At 36.7% G+C, this 27,366-nt stretch overlaps 2 protein-coding genes and 1 non-coding gene across 11 annotated transcripts in view; 1 reads left to right on the top strand and 2 right to left on the bottom strand.

Moving 5' to 3' along the window:
• LOC129780577 (dystrobrevin beta) overlaps positions 1–27,366 on the top strand; it is a 158,996-nt gene that overhangs the window by 45,530 nt on the left and 86,100 nt on the right. The gene's annotated exons all lie outside the window — the stretch shown is intronic.
• On the bottom strand, positions 2,573–6,740 carry LOC129774408 (uncharacterized). Its single transcript, XM_055778142.1, has 3 exons — positions 3,911–6,740; positions 3,689–3,856; positions 2,573–3,634 (listed from the first exon to the last, which is right to left on the bottom strand). The coding sequence occupies exons 2-3, from the start codon at positions 3,830–3,832 to the stop codon at positions 2,573–2,575; spliced, it is 1,206 nt and encodes a 401-aa protein (XP_055634117.1). The 5' UTR covers positions 3,833–3,856; positions 3,911–6,740.
• On the bottom strand, positions 23,412–23,549 carry LOC129780822 (U4 spliceosomal RNA). Its single transcript, XR_008744029.1, has one exon. It is a non-coding gene; the product is annotated as a U4 spliceosomal RNA (small nuclear RNA).

A 27,366-nucleotide genomic window follows, 5' to 3' on the forward strand; every position in this document is an offset into this window, starting at 1 on the left:
AGGCGATAGAATGTCAATTTTATCATTTGAATTAGAAGCATACTATCCTCCGAAAATATTTTGAGATGGTGGAGTGTTGGAATTGACCTATCTGATCATAGGAACCATTTAAAATTTAAAAAAAAATCCACGCGAATGGTTGAGGTTTATGGCAACTATTTTTTGTAGCCGATGGAATGACAATTTTTTCATTTTTGACTTAGACGACAGGATTCTATCTCGTTTCTGAAAGGACTCAAACTGGACAAATAAAAATACTTCAAGTTAAAAGGTAATATAAAAATTTATTGATGAGACTTAAAAAATTATATCATTTTAATTTTCGAACATATTTCACATTGTTTTGTAGATGGAATTTTTAGCACCATATTTGGGGCGCATCTACTGCAACACCTCCGTCCACATGATTGACATGACAAAATTAGTGATTTCAAGCTGCTGCAGTATAAACAAATTTTTATTACTGCTGTATTTAGGAGTTTTATTTTGATTTGTTTCCTCTCAGAATCCATGTTTCCTAGCCCGGTCAACGGTTTCTTCAAAAGAAAGTTTTGTGCATATTTAGCTACATATACACCACAGTTGTAGTCGTCGTTTTGCTTGTCGTGCGCAATATTTTTCGAGCCGCTTTGCCAATTGGTTGAATCAAATGGTTGATTTTTAAGTCTCCGAATAGAGCTTACTGCCTTCAAAAATTCTTCTTGTACGTCCTTCAAATATGGGGATGCTGTTTCGAGAGGATCTAAATAAAAAGTTTCTCTATTCATAAAATCAGCAATGAAGAGAACCCAATGGTTCCCTCTTCCAACTTGCTTGGTGGGTGCTTGCCCAGCTCTAACATTCAAAGGAACCACCCATACTCCCGATGTATTGGTTAGAACTGGTAAAACATAATCTCGTTTCCTATCCAATACTTCTTTTAGTTGAGTTGTATCAAACAAGTTTCTCGACATGTAAGTTGATACCAATTTTACGCTTTCGACCTCACATTCTTTTATGGCCACTGCAATTATCGCATCTAAGGTTTCTCCATCCATATATGTATGTGCATCGAGCGTTTGAAGCATTTCTGAGCTTACAATCATACTACTTACTCCTATGCTCTCATATTCTGAAGGAAACTCACCGAAATACCATTTGGTGGTAACTGGAAATTCAAATCCTTTGTCAATGAATTGATGAATAGAGGACAGATTACAGGTAGTTTCTAAATCTTCTTCTAATGATCTTTTTCTGTTGTTATCACTGTTTTCCTTTGAATCTGGGTGCTTCTGTGTTGATTGTTCAAGTTGTGTGTTTAAGCTGTTAGTTTCCTGCTTCTTTTTCTTCTTGAACAAGTGGGTTGAAGCATCTTTTTGAAAGTATGGACTATGCCATTCGTCCTCTATGTCTTCTACGTTTCCGACAAATCTGTCATATTCTGCGATTCTATCATCTTGACGTTTTTTAGCATTACTTATTCCTTTATCAGTAGCGTATATATCTTCAATGTCAAAGTCGGAAAAGTGGAACAGAGATTCAATATACGATTGTAGTTTTCGAAGAAAATGTGTTATTCTTTCGTAGAGCTGACCTTTCATAACATTGTGTTTCAATGTTCGGAAGAAGCTTTCAACCCTTGCGTTTGAAATAGTATCCGGATTCGAGTCAATTTGAGATACTATTATATTTGACCACAAACAAACCACAGGCATGTATTTTTTCAAGGCGACATCTTCCAAGAATCCTTTGAAATACAGTGGGTTCTGTGATCCTTGGCTGAGATCATCTATTTGTTTTAATGTTGTTTCAAATGTTTCTTTTAACAACGCATAAAAAGGCGATCCCAAGAAGATTTTGTCCTCATCTTTTTTTAGAATTTCTGGTTCACCGATGCCAGTATAATCAAATTTACCAGCGCTTTCTGAATCGAAGCTTGTTCTATCATTAATTTTTGCATCTAGTTCTTTTAGTGATGTCTCAAGCATTCGGTTCTCATTTGCAGATCCAAAAATGCATGTCATAATGATAAACAGATCGATTAAGTCCACTAAGTTTGTAGCACGTACAGCCAATCGCATACAGTCCATGAACTTATGTTTTATGTTGATTGGAGCAGATTTCAAGTCCTTAGAAACTACATTCATGAAATGACTGTAGCATAAATGAATGATAGTGAAATTGAGATTGAGTTCTCTTATGCAAACTTTATAACAATCTCGGATATACTCTGGTAGTGTATGGTGTTGATTATTAAGAGCCCGTATCAATCCACCAATCAGTGACCAGCTCCAATCAACACTAACAATTCTCGCTATTTTATTCAATTTATTCATAGAGCTGCCTGACTCGTACGAAGCACGAAATATATTCAACCAATTGTGGAAGTCTACTGTTTTTTGGCTTTCAGTCACAAAGGTTGTTACGGGTACACTAAAATTTGACCGGTAATTGTATGCGACCAAAACATATATTTGAACACGCTTCTCAGCTTTTGAATATCGTACAACCGATCCAGTACCATCCATGTAGAAAATAGGACTGTAAGTCTTGTTTTTTCTCAGCTCTTTGAACATTTTTGTATTAAAACAAATTACACCAAAGGGCTTTCTAAACACTTTTTGATATAAGATCCGTTATCCTCAGACATTTTTATCAAATCTTGAAAATCATCAATATCCCTGTTAAGCTTCGATTTAGCTTCACTGCTAATTTTTTTCAATACATTTTTGCTGACAATGTCTACCTTCTCGAATGGTTCCCTTTTTTTCTTTTCGTTGATCAACTTAGTTCGTAATTCAAGTGGTTTTTGGAGCTGCAGTTTTTTCATATTTATGTTTCTTTTTACTCCTTTGCAATATGCCGCTTTCAGGTTTTCCCCGTGTATCAGGGTCATAGCGACATTAACATAGACATCGACTTTATATATGTTATCACCATCCGTAACAGAAACAATTTTGAAACGATAAGATCTGCAGGTCTTGTGAGCGCAGACACCATAAAATAGCCAGCCAGATTTGTTGCAATTATGAGAATTTATATTGATTATACAATAGATATTGAATTCTTCATATTTGATTTTTAACAAATCTTCTAAGGCCACTATAAAAGGCCTTCTATGCTTTTGTTGCTTATATTTAGCATCGCCAACCTTGGTTTTGCTTTGCATTATATTATGTTGATCATAATGTTTACACATTTCAATGTTCTTCTTGTTGATGTAAAAAGAACACTCGTAAATTGAAGCACCACTATAAAGTCTTTTTGTGGCAGTTGCCCCACATTCCGCAACCTTGACATTGTATTTGATCCTGTTACTGTTGCCTTTTTCTTTTATCTCTTTTCGTAGGTTTTCAAAGTCCGTTGTATTGAACACAAGTTCAGTTACATCTACATCACTGCTATAAGTAGTATCTTGTGATTTGGTCGATCCTTCAAGATCATTGGTATCAAATGAAACAATCGAGTCTTGCATGTCGTTCGTTGATCTCTCTTGCATTTGACTTACTGATGTTTCAAAAATGCGACATTCAATTTCTGGAGCATTAAGTTCCATTCCTTTCTTACATACTTTTGCAGGAAACTCGACGGATAATGATTTTATTTCGACACGCGATAAATCTGTTCCTTTCAATAAAAATCCGAATGGAGGTTGCTGAAGAATAATACATATTAATACATGAATAATTAATTGGAAATGTCATCTTACTTCGTTATCTTTTCCCGTATTATCAACGCCGTCAAAAGTAGTACTTTGAGAGTCGGCCAATTCCTCGAAATCGTTTGTGTCAAATGATACAAATGATAATGTTCTTGTTTCGACACGTGAAGGAGATGAGTTTGTTTCGGACATATGATCTGTTTTATTTAATAAAAGCTGCTAAATAACAACTATTAATACATGAATTAATAAATAGAAATGTCATCTTACTTCATGAACTCCAACGCAGTCTTGTGGCAAGCAGGCACTTTCATTCTCAAAAGAACATTCTTTGAAATTATCGATCTATAAAAATTTGAAGTTACTGTATGGCGTGACTATTTCAAAGCAATTTGATATTTTACACTTACGTTATGACTTTCAGCGGCAATTGAATGTTCAATATTCTGCGGAAATGATTTCACATTGAAAATTTCAAAATAGTTTTATTAATTTCAGGAAGCTTATAACAATTATAAGGGTTCTCACCTTTCGTTCTGCACGATACTTCTTATATGTTGGATTACAAGCGAAGTTATTCCTAACTTTTTTTAAGTTAGGTGCGCATTTTTCGTTTAATCCCATTTCTACAAGAATTTCTTTCAGATTCTTAGAATTCAATTCGAATAGCTCATCCAACTCTTCTCTAGCGATCAAATCATTCGCTGCATCCCAACAATTCTGCAAAGTAATCTCAGGAGCAAACCGTTTTACGGATTTTCGATGTTTCATTAGAAGGCTTTTGATTACCTTCATACTAGGATAGTTCGTTTTATCTAATCCCATACGCTCCAAAATTACTTGCATGTTCTTAAAATTTAACTTGAAATCATATTCTAGGCACTTGGTTGAAATTAAACTGTTAACCGCTTCTAAACACATCTCTAAATTAATTTTATAAGAGGATGCCATCTTCACAGTACACATTTCTCAATCCTTATAGTACTCCGGTTGGAAAGGGTCTGACTAAATTTACTGTAGGAAAAAACGACACTAGTTTTCAAAGTCCAAATTTTCACTATAACTTTCTCTAATGGTTTCTAAATACACGTGGTGAATAAAAACTTATAAAGATGGATCATATGCTGCTCTGCTACTTTTATACTCCCTGAAATTGGTGGGGTGTTTGTCCTGTCGGCTTCGCTCGGTTAGCTCGGGTGATATTAGTTTGTTGTGTTGATACTGCTTTCATCTCACTTTCGCACGTCTCTCGGTGATGCGATTGAATGAAAAGGATAGAAATTGTTTCGGCTGGTGTACGGAAAATTAGTGTTCCAAACGAAATGGATCGTCGTGGAATGGATCATGTTCTGCTCTGGTGGGGTATTTGTCCTGTCGGCTTCGCTCGGATAGCTCGGGTGATATTCGTTTGTTGTGTTGATACTGCTTTCATCTCACTTTCGCACGTCTCTGGGTGATGCAATGGAATGACAGGTCATGTCGCAACACGTATGCGCTCGCTCCGCGTGGCGCAAACAGTAGATATTATCGTCTATTACTGCTATTAATCACCTAATATTATTCTATACACTAACTTAACGAACCAAAAAAATAAACACCCTTATTCTTGTTTTCGAACGAACACAAAACGTTCGAAAGAATGCCTCATTCGTATCCTTGGTTTCGTACGAAAGAAATCTATCCGTTCGAACATTCGAACATCGTTCGTTCGAACGAATTGCCCTATCCTCGTTTTCGTACGAAAGTGTTTTTTCATCGGTCAGTCAAACGACACTTTTGAGTAGCGAATCAGATGAAGCGTAGAAGAAAATTTAATCGATGTTTACGTTTTTGTGGTTTATTCAGACGCATAAAATACTCAAATTGATTTTCTCTAATGTTTATTTTAATTAGGGTGGGAAATTTCTATAGAAGCAGATAAAAAATATATAGACATGATTTCTTGATCTGTCGATATTTTCAATTTCGCTGCCGGAGAAAATCGTTTGGTCGTCGAGGATTAAATGAATTGCTGCTCGTTTGTGTTGAACAGGTGAACAATAATGGCTTGAGAGTTTTTAACCTGTCCTCAATTACCATCGCCAAGGTTCGAGCCATACAAATTAATAGTTTAGTTAAACGTTTTGTTTCTGAAAAAAATAATACGTGAAAATTGATGATAATTACTTAGTAGAATATCGACATGCTGAAATTTAAACTGCTTAGCCGGATGATTTTCAATTTTTATCCGTTGAATCCATTCCACGTACCGTGTTTCATCCCTTTTGATTATGAAATGATATTCCTGGTCGACATCTCTTCTTATAATAGGAAACAACGGAAATTATGTGACTGTTGGATTTCGCGTTATGATCATAGGCTTTAGTATCACTAACGCAAATTTCTCCATATTTTCATACCAATTCGTTCAACTTTTCAGACCCATTTATCATTGGGTTCTGGTGGAAACATTCAGAAGCTCTTTTAATAATACATTTAAAGAACATGTAGCAATAGTTTCTATTCATGTTTTTAAAAAGTGAACTCAGGGGTATGAATGCCACACAGAAAAAAGCGCAATTTTTATTATGAATTAATTTTGTCGTAATAAAATTTTTACTGAAGTCATAGATTAATACAAACTGAACCTACCTCAATTTCCATGCATTCGTCGGATTCCAGCTGTATTCCACTTTCAATATCATCACAACTCATCGCAATCGTTTCATTGCCGAACGAAAATTCGCCACGGCGCAACTCCGCCACCGAATATTTTCATTACGATTCGGCGCTAGAGTACGTGCTCCCGTGGCCGAGTGGTTAGCGTCCCACACTATCATGCCGGGGGTTCGGGTTCGATTCCCGTTCTGGTCGGGGGATTTTTCGTGAAAGAAAATTCTTCCGGCTTGCACTGTGGTCACGCGTATTCTAGAGCTTGCCCCTCCAGAGTACATTCAAGGCGTGTTATTCGGCATAGAAATCTCAACCAAGCACTACTAATAAAAATGACGCAAGTAATGCTGCGTTGAGAAGGCAAAAGTTTCACTGGAACGGTAGTGCCATCCAAGAAGAAGAAGAAGCTAGAGTACACAACTTCACTTTGGTGACTTAAGATAATAGCGCTGACTTAGTATTTTTTTATTTTGCGCTTTTTTATGTCGAAATATTTTTCAGTGTTGATCTTAACGCCTACAGAAAATGTATAGCAGACCAGGAGACAGACACTTCTGTCGTCAAAAATTTCGGCGGTCGACGCCATATTTGAAAATGTCGACGCCGGTTTTTTTCAACAAGAAAAATGGGGCCAACGGCGACCGCCGCTAGCTTATTTTTCTAGTTGACTCGATCGGCTACGGATGTTTTTAGTTCATTCAAGTCTGTTCAGAAGATCGGGACTATCCTGTACCGCCTAGTATGGAAACGACCCCGTGTTAACACTAGATTTACCAGCTATTTATATATACCTATTTCTACCAGCACCAGTCAAAATGACTGGTGTATAAGAAAAAATGAATATTGTGGTTCCAGTCTGTACTATTACTTATCAAATGGCGAAAATAAGTTGAACAATATTAATTGTGATAGATAAATGGACTAATAGACATTGTCAAATAACAAAACACTTAATTGTTTACAGTTTGTTGCTCACAATAGATTTTGCAGTGTATACACTTTCTACATAGACTTTTTTTGCATTTATTGCAAATATTTGTAGTCTTATTGTTATTAAAATATTCTATTTGACACCATTTGCGTACAGAAACAGTGCCATTTGTAGTTGGTATATCAGCTTCGTGTGGTATTTGCCTTGAAGTCTGATATTCTGAAGCAAGTTCTTTTGCTAATTGAAACAGAAAGTCTTCTCGTGAGATATTTTCTCCTGTTATGTTTTGTTCAATATCCAGCTATTTCTTCCGGCTGAAACTAAATTATTGAAAAACAGTTGAAGTGGTCACCTTCTGGAACCTGATTTCCATTCGATCAGTGACATCGACGCCAAAATATGTCTGGTTGCCAATAGAAGCGCGTATCGTTCCAAGCAACGAAGTATTTTGAGATCTTAATTTTAACGCCAAAGGAATACTTGTAAAAAATATCAGTTTTACGCTCCTTCATGGTATACGGTTCAAGAAATTTCATTACGACAAATTTGCATAGGGGGATTGATGCATTTCGAGTCTCGCTTTTTCCTAAATAAGGAAAGCCATTTATCACATATTTCGTCTCTACATCAGACGCCAATTAGAATTTTATGCTAAATTTATGGGGTTTGTTTGGAAAATACTGAGTAAATCTGCATCTGGCCTCCGATGGAAAAAGTTGCTTATCCCCGGTAATATAAGTTCATCCCCTGTTTGAAGCTATTTCCTTCGTACGCCCCACGCGCGCACAATATTGCAAGAGATGCCTTCAATTTTTCTTGTGTAATTGTCCACTTTTTTCCAAAACTCGAGAGGCTTCTAACTCTGTACAAATTCGTATATGTTCCAAAATATGGTTATCAATCAGTAATTGGAACGCACTACTTAGATTCCCGTTCATAATATTTCTTTCAGCATGTGCTGTTGGACCGTGTACATCTTTGAAATTACTATGAACTAGTAATCTACCAGCAACACCTCCTTCTTCAATTCTCGTTCAAATAGTTCCGTCTAAAGCAATTTCAGTTTGCTGATTTGGTACGCTTGATTGGAATTTTTACGCAACCACTGTCGCTTGGCTCATCTATATTGTCATCATCAGGAATTTCCTCATCACTACTCTCGATAATAGCACTGTTATCATCACTTCCTTGAGAATCAATTTTTCTATCTAACAAATCATCGCCGCTGTCGTATAATTCACTTTCCACATCTGAACATTCCAGAGGTATGCTGGTTGCATTTTCTAAATATGCAGAACATTTTCAGGGGCTGACAATTGCTGTCAAAATATGTTGAAATTAAAACGCTCTCATACATTTCTTCATAGAAACATGCACCAGTCAGTTTGACTGGTACTGGTTTAAATGTCAATAACAAAAAAATATATTTGTTAGTAATAAATATTAAGTAACATTAAGTTTATAAAATGTTTTTTCTACTTATAGCTACAAAAGTCATAACATCATTTCGGAAAGCAAATGTAATATGTCGTAGGAATTTTAAATTGAAATTGCACGACCAGTCAAAATGACTGGTCTGGTAAATCTAGTGTTAAATAAGTTGCAAGTGGTTGCTCACGGAAGTTACGAAGGCTAAATTCGCGTTCAGTGGATTCAGTAGTAGATGTATATGTATGACAGAAGTGGAGAAAAAGGAATGAAAATGAACAATCGATCATTACCAGAAGTGATGACAACGCGGTTAGATCCAGGAAAAAATCAATACAGTTTTTTTTTATATAATTACGCCTAATTGATCTACTGATTGTAGGACGTATTCTATTCATTTAAAGTGAATACTCACGGGAAAAAGTATGGCGAAATAAGATTTAAATTAATAACAATTTGCAGAACAAGATATTTTTCTCTAGGCTCAATCTGAGAGGAGAACTTGAATTCCATTACTCAGTGGGTTAGGTATTACCTCTGACTACCAAGGAGTCGCAAAGAAAACCCTATTGTAAGATTTATATCACTTGAAAGCATACGTTTACTTATAATAAAAATACTTCAGCTTCAAGTCGTCTGAACGAGACTGATCTGAGGAGGTTTCTTATTCAGAAAATCGGAACAAAGTCGAATGATTAATATCACTCGATAATAGTCGATTTCAACTTTTTTTTCGTAAATTTAAGCCGGGAGTCTCGAGTCATGGTTAAGAAGTGTTCTCGATGCATCGATTTCGCGAACTGAAAATTAATATCGACTAGCATTTCCGAAAATACTAGACTATCCCATGTTGTAGGTTGCTCAACCGATCAAAAATTCGTTTCCTCATATATTTTCTCAAATATTCTTAATTTTTTAAGCACTTTTTTGTGAGAATATGATGAGATTTTACAATAAAACATGAAACAATATTTTGGAATGGGTTAATCACGTTTTGGAATCGGCGCCTATCCGGCTCGACTAAGAAAATCTAGAACTGGACTATAATATTGATCGGCTAAATTTTAGAGAAACTTAGTTTATTCGACCCAAAAAATTATTTTCTTTTTGAATATTTTTTCATTGACCGATGTAATATTTGGTCCAGAGATGTAAGCTGATTTACATTTAAGCCGCGATTCATTAGCCATCGAAGCAAATTAATTGGTCGACTTAAGCTGACTTTCTTGTTATGAACGATCAATTTTTGAAGCCGCCATTCAAATTCAAAAACGATTATTTTAGCAGTAGATGCCGGTTTGATGACTAATGGAAAGACTCGTGTGTCTAATTAAAATGAAAAAAATGTCATTCCATCGCCTCCAAAAAATATCAGCCTTAGGACTTGTCCATTTTTGTGAATTTCTTGAAATTTCAAATGGTTCCCATGACCAGATGAGTCAATTCCAACACTCCACCATCTCAAAATATTCTCATAGGATGGTATGCTTCTAATTCAAATGATAAAATTGACATTCTATCGCCTCCGAAAAATATTAGCCTTAGGACTTGTCCATTATCGTAAATTTCTTGAAATTTAAAATGGTTCCCATGACCAGATGGGTCAATTCCAACATTCCACCATCTCAGAATATTCTCGGAGGATAGTATGCTTCTAATTCAAATGATAAAATTGACATTCTATCGCCTCCGAAAAATATTAGCCTTAGGACTTGTCCATTATCGTAAATTTCTTGAAATTTAAAATGGTTCCCATGACCAGATGGGTCAATTCCATCACTCCACCATCTCAGAATATTCTCGTAGGATGGTATGCTTCTAATTCAAATGATAAAATCGAAATTCTATCGCCTCCAAAAAATATTAGCCTTAGGACTTGTTCATTGTCGTAAATTTCTTGAAATTTAAAATGGTTCCCATGACCAGATGGGTCAATTCCAACACTCCACCATCTCAGAATATTCTCGTAGGATGGTATGCTTCTAATTCAAATGATAAAATCGACATTCTATCGCCTCCAAAAAATATTAGCCTTAGGACTTGTCCATTATCGTAAATTTCTTGAAATTTCAAATGGTTCCCATGACCAGATGGGTCAATTCCAACACTCCACCATCTCAAAATATTCTCGGAGGATAGTATGCTTCTAATTCAAATGATAAAATTGACATTCTATCGCCTCCGAAAAATATTAGCCTTAGGACTTGTCCATTATCGTAAATTTCTTGAAATTTAAAATGGTTCCCATGACCAGATGGGTCAATTCCAACACTCCACCATCTCAGAATATTCTCGTAGGATGGTATGCTTCTAATTCAAATGATAAAATCGACATTCTATCGCCTCCAAAAAATATTAGCTTTAGGACTTGTCCATTATCGTAAATTTCTTGAAATTTCAAATGGTTCCCATGACCAGATGGGTCAATTCCAACACTCCACCATCTCAGAATATTCTCGTAGGATGGTATGCTTCTAATTCAAATGATAAAATCGACATTCTATCGCCTCCAAAAAATATTAGCCTTAGGACTTGTCCATTTTCGTGAATTTCTTGAAATTTCAAATTATTCCCATGACCAGATGGGTCAATTCCAACACTCCACCATCTCAGAATATTCTCGTAGGATGGTATGCTTCTAATTCAAATGATAAAATCGACATTCTATCGCTTCCAAAAAATATTAGCCTTAGGACTTGTCCATTATCGTAAATTTCTTGAAATTTAAAATGGTTCCCATGACCAGATGGGTCAATTCCAACATTCCACCATCTCAGAATATTCTCAGAGGATAGTATGCTTCTAATTCAAATGATAAAATTGACATTCTATCGCCTCCGAAAAATATTAGCCTTAGGACTTGTCCATTATCGTAAATTTCTTGAAATTTAAAATGGTTCCCATGACCAGATGGGTCAATTCCAACACTCCACCATCTCAGAATATTCTCGTAGGATGGTATGCTTCTAATTCAAATGATAAAATCGACATTCTATCGCCTCCAAAAAATATTAGCCTTAGGACTTGTCCATTGTCGTAAATTTCTTGAAATTTAAAATGGTTCCCATGACCAGATGGGTCAATTCCAACACTCCACCATCTCAGAATATTCTCGTAGGATGGTATGCTTCTAATTCAAATGATAAAATCGACATTCTATCGCCTCCAAAAAATATTAGCCTTAGGACTTGTCCATTGTCGTAAATTTCTTGAAATTTAAAATGGTTCCCATGACCAGATGGATCAATTCCAACACTCCACCATCTCAGAATATTCTCGTAGGATGGTATGCTTCTAATTCAAATGATAAAATCGACATTCTATCGCCTCCAAAAAATATTAACCTTAGGACTTGTCCATTATCGTAAATTTCTTGAAATTTCAAATGGTTCCCATGACCAGATGGGTCAATTCCAACACTCCACCATCTCAGAATATTCTCGTAGGATGGTATGCTTCTAATTCAAATGATAAAATCGACATTCTATCGCCTCCAAAAAATATTAGCCTTAGGACTTGTCCATTATCGTAAATTTCTTGAAATTTCAAATGGTTCCCATGACCAGATGGGTCAATTCCAACACTCCATCATCTCAGAATATTCTCGGAGGATGGTATGCTTCTAATTCAAATGATAAAATCGACATTCTATCGCCTCCAAAAAATATTAGCTTTAGGACTTGTCCATTATCGTAAATTTCTTGAAATTTCAAATGGTTCCCATGACCAGATGGGTCAATTCCAACATTCCACCATCTCAGAATATTCTCGGAGGATAGTATGCTTCTAATTCAAATGATAAAATTGACATTCTATCGCCTCCGAAAAATATTAGCCTTAGGACTTGTCCATTTTCGTGAATTTCTTGAAATTTCAAATGGTTCCCATGACCAGATGGGTCAATTCCAACACTCCACCATCTCAGAATATTCTCGTAGGATGGTATGCTTCTAATTCAAATGATAAAATCGACATTCTATCGCCTCCAAAAAATATTAGCCTTAGGACTTGTCCATTGTCGTAAATTTCTTGAAATTTAAAATGGTTCCCATGACCAGATGGGTCAATTCCAACACTCCACCATCTCAGAATATTCTCGTAGGATGGTATGCTTCTAATTCAAATGATAAAATCGACATTCTATCGCCTCCAAAAAATATTAGCCTTAGGACTTGTCCATTGTCGTAAATTTCTTGAAATTTAAAATGGTTCCCATGACCAGATGGGTCAATTCCAACACTCCACCATCTCAGAATATTCTCGTAGGATGGTATGCTTCTAATTCAAATGATAAAATCGACATTCTATCGCCTCCAAAAAATATTAACCTTAGGACTTGTCCATTATCGTAAATTTCTTGAAATTTCAAATGGTTCCCATGACCAGATGGGTCAATTCCAACACTCCACCATCTCAGAATATTCTCGTAGGATGGTATGCTTCTAATTCAAATGATAAAATCGACATTCTATCGCCTCCAAAAAATATTAGCCTTAGGACTTGTCCATTATCGTAAATTTCTTGAAATTTCAAATGGTTCCCATGACCAGATGGGTCAATTCCAACACTCCATCATCTCAGAATATTCTCGGAGGATGGTATGCTTCTAATTCAAATGATAAAATCGACATTCTATCGCCTCCAAAAAATATTAGCTTTAGGACTTGTCCATTATCGTAAATTTCTTGAAATTTCAAATGGTTCCCATGACCAGATGGGTCAATTCCAACATTCCACCATCTCAGAATATTCTCGGAGGATAGTATGCTTCTAATTCAAATGATAAAATTGACATTCTATCGCCTCCGAAAAATATTAGCCTTAGGACTTGTCCATTTTCGTGAATTTCTTGAAATTTCAAATGGTTCCCATGACCAGATAGGTCAATTCCAACACTCCACCATTTCAGAATATTCTCGTAGGATGGTGTGCTTCTAATTTAAATGATAAAACTGTCTTATCATCGGCTACAAAAAATGTCAGTTGTAATTAAAAGTTATTGGTATCTTTTTATTGGTATCTTCACCCACATATACTTGCAATGGAATACGGACATTCGATACGTTTCTCCTGCTGCGACTTGTTTGCATGCGAACTCTCATTTGCGGTTTCAATGGTATTCCGTTTGATTTACACAGCGCATGGCGCGAATAGACCCCCTCTCCTCCTCCATTGTTTGTGTGTTTACACGCTTGCTAGATCTGCTGTCAGCAGCGATCACGGCTTGGTGTGGAATGGGGAGTCATCAATTAAAGTAGGCCGTTTTGCGGGCACCGTGCCGCTTCTGACTCTATCGTGTTGCTGCGGTACAATTGGCGGCAGTGCTAATTAATTAAACACATCGGTGTGGATCGCGTTGGATCTCTTCACCAATCGTGAAGAAGCTACTCTTTTCCGCTGCTTAGTATGTGATTCAGCGTAACATATCATCTATTCCATGGCACCGATATGGTGATTCTTAGATTTTCGTGAAAAGTGGTAGTTTTGTTCTTTATCGCAGAGTATTAGACCCGTATTTTTCAAAAACTTTTCATTACGGTATCCATTTCCAATTATTTTTTTCCAAAAAATATTTTTTCCACTTCTCTCAAAATCTTTTTCAAAATTCATTAGGGTGGCCTAACCACCCTGGAAATGGACACCCTAATGAAAAAATAGGAAAGACGGGTCTAATATTTTTGCGAAAAGGAACAAAACTACCAATTTTCACGAAAATCTGGGAACCACTACAGTGATAGGCATGAAAAAAGACCACCTTGCATATTCAAAAAAATTTCTCAATTTCAGAACTATTTTATCGAAAACTACTATCGTAATTTTATAGAATTGTACATGAACTATTACCGTCCGGCTATCGGTCTTCCGACGACGGCCTCTACCGGATCTGTCAACAAACGAACCGTAAGCTTTGTGCTTGTACACAATTTCACGGACTGCTCCCAGGCGTATCCAACTTATCTGCAATTTTCCGCTGTGAAATCTGCTGCGAATGATCCTGAACAACAAGACTTCGAACTTGCATGCTGATTTTCTCTCCACCCATTTCGATTTTGTTAAAAACAACAACAATCGTCTTTTATGTGCCAACGTTGTTCATATCGCGTCATCTGAATCACTGAAAAGTTGTAAATAATTTCGCACAGCTCTAGCTGTCATAACGTATGGAAACGAGCTAAGATGAGATGGCATAAAGATCATGACATGAAGATGCCAGAGTTGCCAAATGTTATAAAAATTCGCATTTTTTTTATTCCTGTTTTTATGAATCATAACATTTGGTTGGTGCGGTTTTAATGATTTTGCATATTTTCAATTAGGCAATCTCAAAAATATGTTTTAAAAGGATAGAATAAGTCTTTTAAATGCCCATATATATAATATGATAATGATATCCATAACAACTCGTCCAAGATTGTCTGGAGAGTCTTTTCTCGTTGATTCGTGCAAAATAACTGCGCTCAACTCCATTGCAATTCAGGAACAACTTGGAAATTGTAACTCCTTCGTAATACATGACCGTAGTACCGAATGCTTCGTATACAGCCGATACAAGAGAAAATCTTGTTGGATTGATAGACTTGCTATCAAAGCGGCCCAGAAATTGATGGACAGTGAAGCAGCATCGACATCATATCGAATTTCAGCTTCATCTTATTTCAGTGATAATGTGGATGACATGAATATTGAATTCGACTATAAGTAGGGGAAGACGGGGTAAGACCGCCCCCCCTAAGAAAATCAATTTTCAGTTAAACGTCCTTCAGGATTTCCTCTATTTGTTGTGCTGTATATCATTGGGTATATAATAAACTACTACTAAAAAAATTGTAACTGTTCATTGTATAACTTTTTTGACGCTTTTTTAATTTTTGAAATGGTAAAAAATTACTTTTTACTTTGCTGGTGGGGTAAGAAGGACCACCCGCGGAGTAAAACGGGCCATTACAGTTTAGTCTAGAAAAAATTACAGGAACAGTGTGTTGTCTAAGGTACTAAATGTTTAGGATTTTTCATAAACTTAACACAAACTTCTGGAAAGGCCACCCATATTCCATATGCAGAGTTTTGAAAATATTCGTGAAAATTTTTCCAAATTTTCGAAATCTTTAAGGACGATAATGAAAATCTCTCAAAATCTGTTCACTTGAAGTCTGAATCACCCTGAAGTGAGCATTTCTAGTTCCGATTCGATATGTTGTTTCGTTCAGCCAGCTCGAATGCCGGTACCTTGACATCTTGCATTGTGATGACGTAGAATCGATTCTCCAGCTGAAGCAAATGATCCACCAGTTCTTGTTCCTGAGTAGGGGAAAAGGGGGGAATTTGGACCACCTAAGCAAATCGCCTAATATTTCCAAACCAATACGGTCTAAATAAAAAATGTCACATTGTATAGTGAGACACACTTGTTTTCTCTCAATAAATAATGTTTAATCATTATATAAAGCTAAAATAAAATAAAAGAGATGATTTTTGGACATTAAAATTTGATGCGGGGTGATTTGGACCGTCTGTGGGGTGATTTGTTCCAGTGTGTGTTTCATAAAAAAACATACTTATGTTTATGTAAAGTACTATGGGATAATGTTACAATCAGTAACAATGTTTTGGGATCGATACCAGGTGTCTTGGCCAGATTCCAGACTAGAAAAGTTGGATTGAGACCATCTCGAATTCTGCATGAATCTTTTCACTGTTGGTCGAGCATTTTCAAACACTTTTGATGCTTGGTCAAAGAAAATCCGTTCTCGATGGCCTGCGTTGCTCTACCAAGCTCCTCCTTTTTCCAACGTTGTCTGTCCATCCTCTTCTTGTAATTCAGCGGCATCTGGAATCAATTAGACCAAAGAAAAGTCTCAAACCTGTAGGACCAATTCACCCCACAGAAACGTGTCCATGTCACCCCACACAACACGAAAAAATTAAAATGCAATTAATTTCATTTATTTTTATCAAACTTACAGTTTCACTACATCAAATTGTTCCTCTTCTGTAGGCGAACAGAACTTTACTGTGCAATACACGAAAAGTTTGTTTAATCAGCGGGAAAAACCTTAAAACCACGATTGGAAAACTCACATTTTTTGACGCTCAAAGTACTTGACGTATTTATGCTACCGTTTCCCTCTACTTGTGAAGTTTTACCAATGTTTTTTTACTACGGTTCAACAATAGAAGGGAATGACACTATAGAAAATCAAAGTTGAGCCCTAATTTTTGAGATAAAGGGGTGGTCCAAATCATCCCATATGACCGAATCACCAAATCACCTGGTGTTACCCTAGTGGTAAAAACTAGATCAATGGATCCGAGCTTCATCGTCGGTGATTTATTGCCTTTGATTTGTTGGTGGTTCTGCCTAATTATTTTCTAGCTTTTGGTACATTATTATGTTTAATCAAAATTAAACCGTTTAACTTAAAAAGTTTTTTTTTACTTATTTTATTTCATATTTACGAGCTAGAGCTAACCACTCTCCCATCTGCATAGTGAATGATGACACTTTCCATTTCTTCTTAGCAATGGAAATTATATTCCGAAATATGAAATCACATTAGGGACCTAACGAAGCTAAGTTGACAAATAAGTGTTTGGCCGTTCACTTTATTCCAGTGTGAAAAACATACATAAACTCGTATATAATTCTTAAAAAATTTAAAATTTAAAATTATGTATTGAGGGTTGGCTTTTATTTTTGTGAACGTATATTTGCACACATTAATGAAGTCATGTAAGGGAGTAAACAAAATCTAACAAAAATTGCAAAACATGTAAATTACTCGAAAAAGAGTAATAGTTAACAAACAATTCTATGAAATAACGGTATTAGTTTTTGATAAATTAGTCCTATCACTGTGTATGGGTTTGGCATGGAATGGGTGATGTAAAAGATCGCAAGGGACACAAGTTACTGGAGACATAAGCAGGAAACAATGTTTCTAGTCCTATAGTGTTTATAAGGTTGTCGACCCTCTACGAAAGCAGCTTGAACTACGGGCAGAGTTGCGAATGCACACATGAGTTCGCCTTACTTTGTTAAGTCCTTCAAAAGCTCTTTCACGTCTGCCACTTGTGAGGCACTCTTATTCTTAAACCCTCTTCTGTGGGTAATTTCGAAAAAGGAAACATTACAGCACCACTGCTGCAATATTCATTCTCATAACAGTTAATGGAATGCAACCGGAGCGTAGCGATTCCTTCAAACGGTGCACATTCCATCCAAGCGCGCTCGTATATTAGAGGCAGACGCCAGACTACACAACGCTAAGAGTGTCTTCTTTCTTTTCTCGTCTAGAACACCGTTTGATAGGTGTTGTATTCCGTGACTCTCCGGTTCACCCTTCCGTATACTAGCAAAGGGACCAACAATGTGCAGCCAGGAAGAAGGAAAACACAAATTTCTATACCAGAATTGCCGCTTCAATACGAGGATTAAACATCCAGCAAACTCCACATACACACGTGCACTTGTATTTATATAATAGATGACATACGGAGGCTGAAAACAGCTTACCGAACAACATTCTGATGAACATCAACTTTCCACCAGAGGTGGGAGTTGAACATCGTGCATATGTTTTGTGACAGCACTAAAAGAGAACCGTTGTTATTCGGATAACTCAGCCATTAGCAGTTGCCAGATGGAATTCAGTGGATCCGGCAGCGCTCTCTTGGGGGCCTTAGAGCCAAGATTAGCACGGTATCCAGCCAGGAACGTAAAGCACTTTTCGGTCGTATTTCGATTAGACCCCGTAATAAGATAATCAATATTCATATGGCCAAAGTTCTCCACTCTCCGTAATACATGGCAATGGGCGGCATTGGGATGAGGAAGGATTGGGAGGGGCGGAGGCCAGGTTTGAAAAATATATGAACAATACGTGTTGGCCGCAGTGGCAGTAGCGCGCTCTGCATTTCAGGGCGCTAATGACGATCATGTAGGCGCATCGGATCAACGAAAATTCGTACTAAGGCAACGGTAGGCGTGAGATGATGGGCCCTCGGCGGGTATACGCGACATGAATATTTGAAAACGCCATTAGTGACAGATGAGTATCCGTTCTGTGTTTTGACCAGAGGAAATTGCTAGCATTATCTCATTCCGAGAAGGTTGTGAATAAGAAAGTCATTCACAATTCATTCAGGTCGGAATGATTGAAACGGAACAATCACTATTTTGGGCGCGATTAACGCCACAGATTTCGAATCATTCCCCTATTCATAGTTGACGTAGGATTACCCATGATGATTTTTACTATATTTGAAGAAGAGACGCCGCAGTCTCAGTCGACCAACAGCGGCCTTGCTTAGCAGCAAGTCACTCGAACCTACCCGTTGACAGCTACTATATTTTCTTTCGCTCGGGTACAAGAGACCTCGAAGCTTAAGAAGAATTCGTTGCTCGATGTTGTAGCCTGCATTAAAGGAACTCCTTGCGATCCGCACGAATGTATGGCGACTCATGAACTCTCATTTCAATGTAATTTTTTTTTTTGAAAAAAAAAAAACATAATATTCTACATTGCAATAGATTGTTGGGAAGTGTCCAACCAAATTGATTGGTGCAAATATCTTGTAAATTTATCAGGAGCATGATGAAAATATTTAGTTTTTTAATTTGTACCCGCGATATGTAACTGAAAGGAATACAGACCCATATAAATACGCAATAGTATGCATCAAGCTGAAATAACAAACTCTACGAGAAGTGTTATGAAAAGGTTTTTGTAAATGAAGAAACATTTCGTATGGTTAGTGTTAGTCGATTGTATGGTGTGAAACAAACGGAAAAAACTATGGATGGGTTATATTTATGATATAACCGCAAGGTTGAGGTATGACTGCCGTTGGCTTAGTATCATTTGTGTTTTTACAATTAGCAATGTTCGCACCTCGGATGTTCCTCATTGGAACATTCCACAAGCGAGTACAAAAGTACCCGCTGCTTGCATCTATTTGCTATGCCGATTCCCACAGGCTCCACGGTTTTGATGTCTGTGTAAGGGAAACATCCACCCATTGCAATCCTTACACCCCAGTATAGAAATGAAAGACGTTCTCCCACGTCAAAAAGATGCTTTTGTTTTCATGGAATATTTAGGCTTGTGGTATACTTTTCATTAACCCCTTCGCGTACAACATCGAGTCGCACTGGTGGTGTACTTGCATAAAACAGGGCGCTAGAACGCTCAGCAGAAATCACTTGAAGTGTGACGTATCAAATAACACGCTAAGGGGTTAATAAAATTAATTTTGTATCTAAACAGCGCATAAAAAACGTATGTTTTCATAAATAAATAGAAGGATGGTGTCAACCTCTACACTGTCAATTGCCAACGTGGGACAACGATTTTTTTTTTCATTTAATCAGGCTTCTATCACTTCGGTTATTTTCTTAGAAAAAACAAAATTTGATAATTAAAAATCAACAAAAAAATTGTTTACTGACGATTTGTATGGTTTTGTCGCGACTCTTTGTAGTCATTAGAATTTGAAAACATCAAAATTGACCTCTAGCTGAAACAGATGTCACTCACTCACTGAAACGACTCTGCAATAGAAATCGCAGATGACATGTTGACGTAGGATTACGTCTTTCGGGAACATATTGGGGTACAAATTGAAAATGGAAAATCGAGTAAATCGTGAAAATTGTCCAATTTCAAACGCTTATTGCTCAGTCATTTCATGATGGATTGATGAAATTTTTGCGTCAATCGGTTTCGGCACTCCACAACAATTTTCTATATTGAAGAAAATAATATATATCATGAAACTAACTATCGAAAAATTGAAAAATCTCAACCCCTATCCTAACGGAAATACCCACTTCTGAATGGTCGAAATTGATGACACAAGCGGTGGGTCCCTAACAGAGACATCAAACCAAGCTGCCTGGGGGAAAGCAGCATTGTAAATACATGAAGGTAGAGGGAACTTTTGTTCCTACCGGAATGTGTTCCCTAACAGAGACATCGAAACAAAGCTGTCTGGAGGAAATCGGTATTGCAAATATATGCAATTATGTGGTTGCTTTGTGAAATTTCATATCAATGACCGATCGTTTATTGTGAAAAATTTAACACAAGCGTAAGTGTAAAATTGTATATGGTAGCAGTTGTGTTAAAAAAAAACTCGATATATGAAACGATTTATTTTAATTTCTTAAAATAAAAAGTTTATACGGTTAGAAAAATGGGAAAAGTGAAGAAATATTAGAAAAAGTGATTTCCCGTATTATCTACATATAGTATTAGATGTTGTTAGTCCAATTAAAATTCGTATTGGGTTCGATAAACAATCAGAAAATAAAAATTACCTTTTCCATTTCAAATATGTTTTCTCTCTATTAAAGTAACATGTTTTTACTGATGAGAAAAAATGATCATTGTGTTCGGTATTGGTAATTATTTTATAATACATTGGTGTTTTTTTTTTCTTTATTTCATCCATACATATCACAGGAGGCATCTCGCCTAGGATCACTGAGGGTGGTTTTCATCATATCTCGTTCCACTTCGCTATCTTTTATCTGATACGCACCATTCAACAACTGTTTACCATCCTTCTGCCATCATCACTCGGTCAACACTGGTGGAGATAACAAACAATACCCAACAACCAAACAAAACGGCCCTTTTTAGGGCCACCAAATCATTATCAAAGAGTTTAACGATGTAATTCTTCAAACGTATCCAAAATCAACAGATAGTCTGACGGAATCCTACGTCAACTACGCGGTCGTGTCTCGGACACAACCCTCCTGTGACTTTTTTATACTCTCGCAATACCACGCAATACACGTTTTCAAATATATACCGAGAATTTGTGTTTTTAGCGAAAATGCGTTATTTATTATCTTAACTTATATTATTGCCTTCCAAATAGCCCTGCTTATGCAATACACATTTTCCAACGAACAATCCAGTCTTCGGAACACTTTTTTATAGCTGTATTCAAGAATTGCCTTCAGTTCACACAGGGAATTTGTTTTTATGTCTTCAATGCTTTCAAAACAGGGCTCATGAAGTGGTAATTTGAGTTTCGGAAATAGTAAAAAGTCATATGGGACAACGATTTCTTTTCATTTAATCAGGCTGTTGTCACTTCAGGGGCCATATTTGGAGAGTACGGTGCTTGTTCAATCACACTCATGTCATTTTGGTCAAAAATTCGTTCGCAATGATCTATCGATGAACTGGTGCATTATCGTGATACAAAATACAAGTATTTTGTTTCTACAAATCTGTCCGTTCGCGACGAGTTTTATTTCTCAAACGCTTTATATCCAAGTTAATACTCTTTATTGACCGTTTGGTCCTCCAAAAGAAATTCCGAATGGACAACACCATAAATATCGAAAAACCTTCACTTTTGATCGACTTTGACGCGCTTTTTTCGGTTTCGACTCGTTTGCATGTTATACTCGCACACCCATGTCTCGTCGTCAGTAATTATGCGTTGGAAGGATGTCTTCAGCCACTTGATTACGATAAAGTTTTTGGAGAAAATTGAGCTTTTCTGGCACCAATCGTGCTTCGATTTTTCTCGTGCCAAAAACCAAATATGACGAATGGTCTCGTGAAAGATATGTGATTTACGGGCTAGCTCTCCCAAACTTGAATAACGAACTTCGAGCACCATTCTTTTTATTTCGTCGATGTTTTCATCGTTTCGTCGATGTCATGGGTGCCCCTCACGTGGCAAATCGTTTATCTCATCTCGGCCGCCTCTGAATGCCTCTTACCACTCATACACCCGTGTTTTCGACATAGTTGAGTCATCAAATGTCTTCTGCAGCATTTTCAACGTTTCGGCACAAGAAATTTTGTTTGCAACTAAAGATGTAACGGATATCCAGTAGCTATCCGGTATTCGGCCTATCCGGCCAATATTTGCTATCCGGCCGAATACCGGATATTTGAAAAAAAAGTATTTCTATTTCCCCGAACTCGATGTTTACAAAAATGTCCAATTAGAGGTAAAATGTCTAATCAAAACGTGTCGCATTACAGGTCTGTCCAATTAGCTAAATGTCGCATTACATGTAAACTACTGGAAACATCATTCGTATGTTATTAAATACAAGGTGTGATTACTGACATGTCAAAATGTTGAAATGAAATTGAATTATTATCATCTCATATCATCAAAGTTTTATTCAGCCCCTCGCTTCCGTTTCGTTTAACGTTTCGTTGAAGACGGCAATTAGCTGATATTATCAGAGAATTCGTCTCAATATATTTTTGTAAGATGATTTTGATTTTATTGATTTTTTATCTGTTTACGTTTCGATAACACCTAAATGGTCTGACCTGAACCTCGGGTCTAAAAAGGTTACAATCAGATAATTTTGATCTTCTTCTAATTAGTTTGAACGACCTCTCCAGAGTTTAAATATGTTCTCATACGAAGTGAGTTCGGAGTTCTTTGTGCAGTCTCGTCCTTATCCGAAAACTTTGTTGGTACAGGGACATGTCGAATTATCTCGAATATATAAAAGTGCAACGCACTTCTTCACCAAGCCTAGCAGTTGTTGAGTCGTCAAATTAATGAATTTGTCGCCGATCATAATAATTTCGATTTGTAGTGAAGCAGATGCACCCCCTCTCAGACTACCACCCCTGAAAACAGTTCTAAGTTTGTTCTCAATCTCAACGAAAATAATTCATTGCCGATTGCATGTAACTCTTACTCTTACTCGGCCAGTATTCGAATTATCTCAATACACTCACAAAAATCTATTTATAATAATATAAAACTATTATCAGAATGAAACTGTTCTAAATTTCTTGTAGAAAACATGATACACTATTCAATACGATTTATTTTTTCAATTAGCAATAATCGCACCTCAGTATAACCTCATTGGTTACGCTATCATCACTGCGCAAAGCTGAATTAGATATTTATTCTAAACGAAAAATTTAATATTCGATATCCGGCTATCCGGCCTCGAAGCTAGCCGGATATCCGGTTTCCGGTATCCGACCAAACCACTATCCGTTTCATCACTATTTGCAACACAAAATTTCACACAATATCTTTGACCAATATCTATAAAACCGCCGAGCAAAAAAAGTTAACTTGGTGTTAATGATGCTGTAAACAAACAGATTGTGCTCAAAATTGACATTAAGACCAGACAGTAGGACCAACAAAAAACATGTTCAGCGGAAAGATTAAAAATTACAAATTCCTGGTATATACACTCGACAAAAAAAAATGTAGGAACAGAGTGCTAAGTCGGAATTTTGAAGTGATTTTTGAAATGCTGTAATTTTGTGAAACTCAACGCATGAAGATGGGATGTACCTCATTCTGAAGCTTGAATTTTCATGTTTTGGAATATGTTACAGCCATGTTTTTATCTGAGTGTGTGTAGATGTAGTAGACAAAGATATTGGGAAGAAATAAAAAATCGATTTATTTCTGTTATCGAAACGTTTTGTCGACTAAAACAATTTTTTGCTAATCAACTCAGAGTATGGCGGAAGGATGATAGAACGTTCCCGTGTTACCTTTCCATACAGAGACATTTCTGTTTGAATGAAAAATTACCCCTTCGTCTTTGATAATGAATAATTCAATGAACAATGATCGTACCGCAAATCGAAAGATTGTTTTGAGAATTCCAGTTTCCGCGCCCTTCATAGTTTCATTAAACGTTGAGCGCACCACATTAGATCAAGGTTCTAAGCTCCTACAAGAAGTGTAATAATCAGGGTTTGATTAAGGGGGTATTCTAGTGTAGCGACACGAATTTCGGACGTTTTTTCGAGTTCCGTAAAAATAAAACAAAAAATATTGTTACTATCAGTTATATCATTATTTGTTCATCTATCTTTTTAACAATAAAACAAAAATTGAACGGAGAAAAATATTCATAACTAGAATGGGTACAATGAAGTGAAGGAGTTCAAAAAACAGTTGTGTCATGGCGTGCACGGTTCCAGCCCTTTTGGTTATCTAAAACAAAAAACAAACGAACAGATTGCCGCTATCGCATGAACCTCGGACAAGTCGTAAACATCTTTTTTGACAAAATGGTGGCCGCTGGAAAAACAAAATGCGATTTAAAACGGTTTTTCTTACGTTTTTCGATTTTTAGAAAATAATAAAATTTAAAAAAATATCACTTTACAAAGGTTCATGCGATAGAGAAATGCCTGCAGATTGTATCCATATAAATTCATGAATGAATCGGTTTAGTAGAACTTGAGATATCGTGTAAGCCAATTTGAAAAAAACTAGATTCGAGAAAAACGCGTTTGAAGATCATTGTTATGGCCGTACCAGGTTAGATACCACATCACTAAATGGCTGTAGCCCGGTAAATAATAGGATTTTCGATAAGTCCTTTCTAGGGTATATTCCTGAATGCATAAACTACAGAAATATGAAGGAAAACTTTTTTTGTTTTTTTCAAATTTCTAGACTAGAATACTGCCTTAAGTTAGAATCCTGAATCATTGTTCATTTTATAGTAGCGTTCATAGTAGGCGTATCTAAAATCTCTTGGCAGCGAATTGCTTGGAAAACCTTTTGAAAAAGCTGTGGAGGATGGAAGCCGAGAAAAGGATTTGATTTTGGACACCCACATTGAAAACCCGGCCTGGTCAGGTACTGAAATCGAGAAATCGCTGAAAGTGGCTATATCGGCCGTGTATAATAAATATGCCAGGAAGTTCATGATTTAGCAAGAGTTTTGTACGTGCGGACAGAAAACTAAGGTTCTCGCCACAAACAAGACAACGGACTCGAGAATGTATAGGGAAGAGTGCCTGCAGAAACATCTCCTTCCGTTTATTAAGGCTCACGCAGGTCCGATGAAATTTGAACCAGATTTGGCAAGCTGTCACTACAGTTGAGTGGTGCTTTAGTGGTACCGTGACAATGAAGTCGATTATATTGAAAAATACCTCAATCCCGATAGCCCAATCGAAAAATATTGGTTAATTTAAAGCGGAAATTGATGAAGGGTGTCAAGCGACTCGGAATGCTGCAGACATGAAGAGATCGTGGAATAAAATGGCCGCTGAGGTTGACCAACCGAGAGTCCAAATTTTGATGAAGAGTATCCGAAGAACGAAAGTTCAGCAAAACTGTGACGGAATATTTTCGACGTAGAACTACGTCTTTCAGGAAGGGTGCCAAATCAGAAAACAGGTCACGTTTTTATGAAATAAAGTTAACGTTAGTAACTATTTTCACTGTGAGCGAATTCTCATGATTTGCATACCAATCAAATCGGAAATTCTCTAAGATTTGTTTGATATGCTATACATTAAAATTCGCTAATCTCTAAATGGTTTAAATTCATGAAAACTGGAAGAACTTCCTTTTTTCCCATACATTTTTTCTGCCGATTTATGTGCTAACCCTACCCGTATTACGAATGCTTATAACTCGAACATTTCTCAACAGATCGGAAAGATGTTTGCATCAATTGATAGGAAATATTTCTACGCGTCTATAACAATTAATAAAATGTTATGTTTCATGAAATGAACAATTGAATAACTGTAAAATGTCAAGCGTTATCTAAACGCCTTAACTGCCAAGGGTTGATTGGCCCGATCTACGGTTTCCACAACACAGACTTCAAAATCGATGTACCTGTGGAAATCCGCTTTGCAAATATACATGCAAGTCGGGGGTATTTTTGTTCTCACCGAGCTGTGTTTCCCCAACACGGACTTCTAAATCAATGTGCCTGGAGGAATCCGCTTTGTCGAAACATGCAAGTCGGGGTTTTTTTCCCACTGAGCTGTGTTTCTCTAACACGGACTTCAAAATTAATGTGCCTGGGGGAATCCGCTTTGCAAATACATGCAAGTCGAGGGTTTTTTTTTGTGTTGAGTACTTTTGTACTCGCTTGTCGTTGTGCAGACCGGAATGTTTCCCTAAAACGTACTTTTAAACTGAGAAGCCTGGGAAGATCGTCATTTCAGATACTAGAGGTGAATGAACTTTCGCGTTTCGAGATCTACGTAAACATGAGATGTGCAATAATTTCAGAGAGAAATGTAAAATACAATGATCGTTTGACAATTTCTCCGTTCACATATTTTGGTAGTCCCAGGCATCATATCGAGCGCAAAAGGTCTATTACAATAATTTCTATGCATTCTTAAATAATATTCGAAGTGGTAAACAATTGGATTGCATAGTAAAATTGCGTAGTTCCACGTCGAAAATATGCGGTCGTGTCCTAGATACAACCCCTTACATTTTTTTTTCAATATTAACAACAATAAACAATAAATTATCTGCATTTTGACATGAACATACTTTTTGTAAATTTAACCAATCCCAAACCGGTCTTGTGATTCCGGATTCTAAATGAACTAAACTTTATACAGTCTCAAACTCTAGACATCAGAAATGGCTGGACTCGAGCATAACTCTCAAGAGACGAAGATATTCATCTCGTACTCGAGTATTCGAGCTCTGCCATAAAGTTTGGAAAAAGTAGGCAAACTAAACGCAAAACAAGTGGTAGCTGTCGGAATGACGTAGATATCAGAAAGTGCTACCAACTTTAATGTCTATGCTTCTAGTTTTTATACAAATTGATCGAAATTAAATCAGACGAGCTTCAATTCCAGCTCATGAAATTGGGAATTATGGTTTTTAAGCAATATCTCCTCGTTAGCTGTTTTTTCCAGAATCGTTGTTACGATACAGATCCAAACACATATAAAACATTGAA

This window comes from Toxorhynchites rutilus, chromosome 3 (genome assembly GCF_029784135.1).
Source record: "Toxorhynchites rutilus septentrionalis strain SRP chromosome 3, ASM2978413v1, whole genome shotgun sequence".
Classification (NCBI taxonomy): domain Eukaryota; kingdom Metazoa; phylum Arthropoda; class Insecta; order Diptera; family Culicidae; genus Toxorhynchites; species Toxorhynchites rutilus.